This window comes from Eleginops maclovinus, chromosome 15, assembly GCF_036324505.1.
Source record: "Eleginops maclovinus isolate JMC-PN-2008 ecotype Puerto Natales chromosome 15, JC_Emac_rtc_rv5, whole genome shotgun sequence".
NCBI classification, from domain to species: Eukaryota; Metazoa; Chordata; class Actinopteri; order Perciformes; family Eleginopidae; genus Eleginops; species Eleginops maclovinus.
Window position 1 is genome coordinate 10,634,594 of NC_086363.1, and position 7,366 is coordinate 10,641,959.

The following is a 7,366-nucleotide window of genomic DNA, read 5'->3' on the forward strand; positions in this document are numbered from 1 at the left end:
TTTTAAAACCCATCTCACAGCATGTCAGTGTGTCTCATTCTTAGTCTTTCTCTCCTTTCACACTCTCTCTCCGTCTATATTCACAGGTCTTTCAGCCATGTCCTCCCTCCTGTCCCTGGCCTGGGTGCTAGCATCTTACCACAAACTTCTGCGTGATTCACGTGACGACAAGAAGAGCATGAGTTACAGAGGTGCCCTGGTGCATCTGTTCTGGCGCCTTTTTACCATCTCCTCACGGGTGATCTCCCTTGCCCTATTTGCCTCGGTTTTCCACATCTACTTTGGCATTTTTGTGGTGGTCCATTGGTGTGCCATGGCTTTCTGGGTCATCCATGGCGGCACCGACTTCTGCATGTCCAAGTGGGAGGAAGTACTGTTCAACATGGTGGTGGGCGTGGTCTATGTCTTCTGTTGGTTCAATGTACGCGAGGGCCGGACGCGGTACAGAATGGTAACCTATTATACAGTAGTACTGTTAGAAAATGCCATCCTAAGCCTCCTTTGGTATGCGTATCGTGACCCAGTCACCACTGACGCCTATGCCGCTTTTGCCCTCTGTGGTGTCTTCCTGTGCTTTGCCTCAGGTGTGGGCTGTATGGTTCTCTATTACGGGGTCCTACACCCCATGGGTCCCCGGTTGAGGGTGCTGGCCAGCTCATGCTGCGCTGAGCTTCTTTGGGGCCTTCCATTACCCCCCGAGGCTGAGCCCATGGCTCCCACACCCGGACCGCGTGGTTCTCAGGCCACCCCCACACGGGGTTTGGCAGGGGAATACGAGGAGTCAGATGAAACAGCCACGGACACCTGCCTACCAGTATTCCAGGTGAGGTCCACAGAGCCTGTGGATGCCGCTGGCAGGCCCATCCAGCCCGAGGGTCCTCTCATTAAGATAGACATGCCCAGAAAACGCTACCCAGCCTGGGATGCACACTTTGTGGACCGGCGCCTGCGCAGGACCATAAATGTGCTGCAGTACATTAGCCCTAACGCAGTGGGCATCAGGTATAGGGACGGTCCACTTCTTTATGAACTCCTGCAGTATGAATCTTCCCTCTGAAGGCATCTTCTCCCACAGTTCTGTCATCTCCTCTTACACAGTACAATGCACATACTTTTCCTTTCTTTGACTCTTCTCTTCCTCTTCTCTAGATATTATCTCTTTCCATTTGACACACTGCTCTCTCCTTCTCTCCTCTCTGATCATTCGATTTTCCTGCAGGAGATGTGTGTCAAGACGGTCTAAACACACAACCATGATTTATTTTTGGAAAAAAAACATACAGTACAGAGATAAAATGATGAACCTCCAGTATCTGTGATATATACAGAAGAATCATATAAATCCCTCTACATTGATATAGGAGGGTTCTGTATGCGTGTGTAGATAAAATATGAATGTTTCATTATGAAATGTGTTTAATGCATTATACTGTATTGGTGATTCAACCTGTGAATACTTGTGAAGGGCATATTGTATGTCCCTGTGACATGGGACTGGCGCAAAGCCTGATGGGAATGATGGAGGAGAGTCTCAAAGGAGGCAGGTCTTTGCACATCCCAACATTTACTGCCATTCTTTATGTAAATGATCGTACTGTATGATAATGTTTACTAATTCCTTAGCCCATGAATTGGAAAGCACTGAAATTTCTATTACGATACTGTAAATAACAAAAAGGACACAATCAAAGATATGTCCAAGAGAAGCACTTCACAATGGATTTTCCCTCTGTGAGCTTGCAGCGGCTCAAGTGGAACCTGGCCGTACTATTTTTGTTCAAAACCCTTAATCATAATCGCATCATGTATGGAAGGAAAAAGAAGCACACCGACCTTCAATCAGTTCCACCCACATATTTAATTTTTACAGTGCAGACTGCCCTCCGGTGGAGGCAAACTGGAACAGCTTGCCTGACAGTTATTTTTGCCCCCAGTTGTGACAGCACAAATATGAAAGAAAACACAATGTAAGGAATGTAGAATGTAATTGAAATGAGCACAACATTTTCTAAATTGGTGGATATATCATAATTTAAACATTCCAAAGACTTTTTTAAAGATTGAAAGATTGTAGGTGTTTAGTAAAAGGTAGAAGGGTAAAAATGTGTTTACACACATTTTCGTTTGAAGTGCAAAGACAGCCTTCAAGGAATCCTCCACCATTCCCTTCTGAATCCTAGAAAGTACAGCCTCCCCATTTTGTTTTCTAATCAACAAATGTTAAGGGTTGATTAATATATGCTTATTGGGTGCAAAGACTCGTAATGAGTTCTTGAAAAAAAAGACAACTATGAGAAGATATTTCTATGCTATTATACTTCAGTGCGTATTTGTGTCCACATTTATAGTCATTGACATAACTATATTTTGCCAGAACACAAACTTTTTTACACAACAACAATTGTTGTGCAGTGCAGTGTTAAAAGTTATACTCCTCAGCATCAGTGTGCCCTCAAGAGGTTATTCTCTAATATGGGTGTACAGGTCAACTGTTTTGGCATCTGCTAGTGCAGTTGAAACAAAGCCAAATCGCATCTTGCAGGACTGTCTTTCCATCTTATCTGCCCCCTTGAACCAGTAGAATGAGTCCTTGCTAAAACTGAACATCTCTAGGCCTGCTGTGTAGCGAGTACACACAACATCTCCCAGCTGAACCTGCAGGAGTTCTTCACTACAGATACACTTGGGACGACCACTGTATTTACTTATGACAATAATGAAATAAAGTATTTAAAAAATATGCCTTCTAGGTCAAAGGAGTTTGACTAAAACTTCCAGAGGGCTACTAAACAATTTATTTAAAAATGAATGCATTTCATACTCCAATTGTATCTATTTATTCAATGATTCATCCAAATATATACTGTGTGTTTTCTACATTGTTTGGCATGACGTTAGTATCAGGCATTAGTACAAATGCACCCAACCAGGGATGACCAAGAGCCCTACGCAAAGTAGAGATTCCTTTCTCCTGGCTCACTGGCTTTCTGCTTAGCTGTGGCCAAATGTGCCTGCTAACATCGTACTGTAAAAGGCAGATGCCACGTTAAGTCTAGACCAAAGGTGAGAGGGGGTTTTTGCCAGGGATGGAAAAGAACATGAGGACAGAACGTGATAAAAGCCTTAACTGATTTACGGTGTATGACTCTTCATATGCTTGGGTGAGAAAGATGGGCGTTTCATTGCTAGCACGTGCTGTACAACCTACAGTTAGTGTTTGGGATTTACTGTAAGTGTGACTGCGTGGTGGTGTGTATGCATGCTTGTCATGTGTATCTCCTGAGCCTTTTTCCACAGTTCTGTCCTCTCGCCGAAAGTTTGGCTCCATCCTCGGTTGCTGCTCCGCCCTCTTCCCAATCCCTGCGTTGTTGGGCCTTGGTGCACTCCCATAACACACTCTCACACTTTCTGGTAACTGAACAAAGGGGTTGAGGCTGAACAACTGGAGATCCTGGTATGAGAACATGCAATGAGGTACACTGCCATAACCAAGAGCTTCAACATCCAGGGTCTGCCACCCTTCAGCTTAAAGCAATGTCCAGCCCTGAGTAATCAATAACTGTTGGGTCAGCTAGGGTGGAGCAAACATCCAACAAACCATATGTTTTGATATACATGAGTATGCAAACAACCAAGTTGTTCATTGTTTACCATAGTAGCCAGTAGTTCTCTTTGTTGTAGTGAATGAACAGCCATGTTAATAGCTAGCCAATTAATGTTTAAAAAAAAGTATTGTTGGACTTTAAAAAAAAAACTAAGCAAAACAGCCAATACAGGGGTTCCTCAGGACCAACAAACAAGACCACTAAACCAGCTGACTCAGGGGTGTCTCAATGCAGTTCTCATCCCCAGGCATGTCCTCCACTTTTTCCTTACAAAATTGCATCCTGGACCACTACGTGGTTGGGATTGTACCACTAAAGTATGGTTTGCGCATTTGTTTTAATGGGAATGGTTGCTCATTCTTATTATTGCTGGGGGGGGTTGGGCAGTTTTTTGTGGTAGTTGGCTGCCTGGCGTATGGTGCATCCTTTCGAAACACTGCTGACCTTTTACAGACATGGACACAAGTCCACATCAGGTGCAAATACACTGTGATTCAATCATTTTTGTGCAGGTGTGTTTGTGTGGGAGGATGGTATTATATATTATCATAACCAAGATTATGTACAACTGTCTGCATTACATCTATTGGTGCTTAATGTCGTATAATGCATAGTATTTATGCTTGCTTAGCTGTGTCATGAGAATACACGTAATTACAGTTCATTTTAATTAAGTATATGAAGAGTCTAAATGTACAAGTCTAGATTTTTATGAAACATGCAGTATATTTTACTTATTTCTACAGAACAATCATAGTATTGCCACATTCAGTATATAGTTAGACAGTTTAGCTTGAAGCCCAATAAGTCGGTTTTAGTTTAGTATTTTATTGTTTTCCTTAAATTATACACAGGTGTCAAAAGCTAAGCTACACAAGGGTTGCATTTAACCCTAACCTTAACCCTGGGAACCGCAACTATAAAATATAATATTTGGACCGCCACACTTTACAATGTAAACAAGGTCACAAAGAAATCCCCTGTTCCTGTCAGGTTACAAGTCCACATCCTTCAACAGCCACAACACAGCAAGAGCGTTTGAGCAGCACGCTTGTTCTACTCAGTCCTTGTTGTGCCTTGTTACTTTGGGTGCTTCAATCCAGCCATGGCAGCCAGGCCCGCAAACAACAATGCCAATTTTTTTCTTTACTTGTTTCATGTGCCAGCCCACTCATCAAGAGGGTGACAACACCAAACAATATTCTTCCTGTCTGTCTCTCCAAACCAAATCAAGCCAAGTTCCCAATTTTGTCACCTCATTTGACAACTCCATTTAATCTTACTGTTTCATCCAAGTTGACATCCACAGTTGCACTGTTTCCTCGTTACAGTGTTACAACTAATAACAGAGTGAAAGAACCAAGTGGTGGGTATGTCAAATACATGGGAGGAGAAGTTAGGCAATACTAAACACTTTCTGTACTTGAACTTAGGGTTCTTCATCTCGATTACGTTGGAGCAAGCTGAAATACAACAGCCCCAGTTAATTCAGCAAGTCACAATTAGCAGTTTAGACTGAGCTGTGAAGCAGTCGTTTTGGACTGTTTGATGGAAACTTAACAGATGCCAGCCACGATAACGAGCGATTTGGTCAATGATTGTTTTGTACTTTTGTCTATGCCTTTACATTTTCTTCTGTCTTGCAATGATGAATGATTTGTGGTGCCAAGACGTAAAGTTTCTGTGTCGTTTGTCTTGTGTGAAAAATACATCCTCTAGCCAAAACAATAATGCCTGCAGTTGGATTTAAACAAGAGAATCAATGATGACAAAATGCGCAAAAAAAAAACATACTTATGTTGCATTTTTCTTACAATGTAAGGATTAACAGGCCTGATCACTATTTCACTTTTAAATAACCTCATTTTCTTGTTTTCCTACCACCTCCCAGCATGCCTTTGGAAGTCATTGTGAGGTGACCCTCAACATTTAGCATGTAAGTGCTCTCGACTGCACAACAAACCCTCTGATTTCTGCATTAATGTGTAGCAGCAGGTCATTGTAGTGTTTGTGGTCACTTGGTTTTAATCTGTACCTTTGTGTCATGACCACTGGAGCAGTATGTTCAGATGATAAAATGGTGCATTTTCTTCTTTTATTTTTGATTCCGTTTTGATTTCTGTTAATAATCTGGTGCTGAATAAATACATTTAAAAAGGTGCTACTACTGTGGACGGCAGTCCACTTTTTAGCTTTCTTTATAGCATAGCCTTCCGGTTGACTGCGAGGGCCTGCGCCACACATACTGGCAGTCTCAAAATGCTCGAGCGCTAGCACCTTACAGCCACATAGTTTACAGCAGACTTCAACTCTCAATGGTGCCATTTTGATTTCTCAACCTGCTCAAAAAACAAATGACTCTGCATACAATGTTTAATAGACTGGGTTAAGCATAGAGTATGTTTTTATTCTACTATGATTCAATCTACACTAGGAGTTTTTTTAATTTCTTTTCTCTGAGAGAATGAAACTGGCAGATGATAAATGCATCTTGTTGGCAGACAAACAGGTTCTCAAATGTACTTCTGCTACTGGAGTTTGGGTTTAAAAAAAATAGAACGTGATTGCTGTGTTGTAAATTCCTGTCATCTATATGTCCTTAATCTGTGTGTATCTACTTTTTGTTGTTATTGTAGAATTGGCTGTAATATTTTTGTTTGAAATGGATTTGATATTCCAATGAAGCGACTATGGTTGTTATATTAATTGCTGCTGATTTTTGAAATTGTTATCAAAAGGTGTTGGGAAATAATGTTTTGTTTATATTCAATCAATTTCTAGATTGTGTTAGCTTGTTGGTGTATTTCACAAATCAGGAGATTCCTTAGACCATTATTATTTTTGCAGGGTATTCCAAATGTTGGCACAATGTCAGAAAGCAAATTTGCTACAACCTGTAGCATCTTTAAAGAAGTGTACTCATACAACCAATGTTGTAACTGAGAGCATAAAAGGAATGGTTTCTTTGTTGTTGTTGAATATAACATGTAAGTACACTGTTTAATGGAATCCCTGTTCTTAAAAAAAAAAGCAAAACTGATGTCCTTTTTTTGGGAACAATATGAATATTATTAATAACATATGGTGCTACAGTTCTTTTGTATGTTTTGGTTTTTAGATGAAAAGAGAAATATTATGCTGAAAATGTAATGTTAAGCCTTACTGTAGATTCATATATCAGACTGTTCATCCCAGAAGAGAAAAATAAATATAGTATTTGAAAGTGCAACATTTTAGTACTGTATTCACATTTCAACATATGAAGGCAGATGCAGAGATGTAAGGTGTGAGCCTACACACAGTAATTGTGCACTCCAGCCACTGATGGGTATATTAATCAGATAAAAAGCCTCCACACCCACACAGGTGTTTTCATTTAATTTGAGTATACCTATTCAGGTTGGGGATTATTGTGAGAACGCCAAACACACAAACGGATGCACTAATGGGAATAATGAAAGTGAAAACAGTGAGAGATGACAATCAATCTGAGGAAGGTCTAATCAGGGACAATGAGTGAAAACACCGGTGTAGTTTGACTAAAGCTGTTTAAGTTCTTTTAACATGACTCCAATACATCAAATCAGTTTTGCAAATTAGCCTGCCAACAATAATGATTATGGAATGTAGTTGGCACATTGGAACAACAGTTTAAATGAAGGTGTAAGGACATTTTTTTACCTGCAGTTGTAATTCTAGGGCCGAGGTGTATTGTTTTTATTTGAATAGAGACCTTTAACATAACAAATTCAGACCCAATA

At 40.7% G+C, this 7,366-nt stretch overlaps 1 protein-coding gene across 1 annotated transcript in view; it reads left to right on the forward strand.

Moving 5' to 3' along the window:
• Positions 1 to 1,057, forward strand: part of xkr6b (XK, Kell blood group complex subunit-related family, member 6b) — a 39,676-nt gene extending 38,619 nt beyond the window's left edge. The window contains exon 4 of the mRNA XM_063902437.1: positions 87 to 1,057. Within this exon, the coding sequence (XP_063758507.1) occupies positions 87 to 1,057 (971 nt within the window). The remainder of the gene's footprint in view (positions 1 to 86) is intronic.
• The last annotated feature ends 6,309 nt before the right edge of the window (positions 1,058 to 7,366 follow it).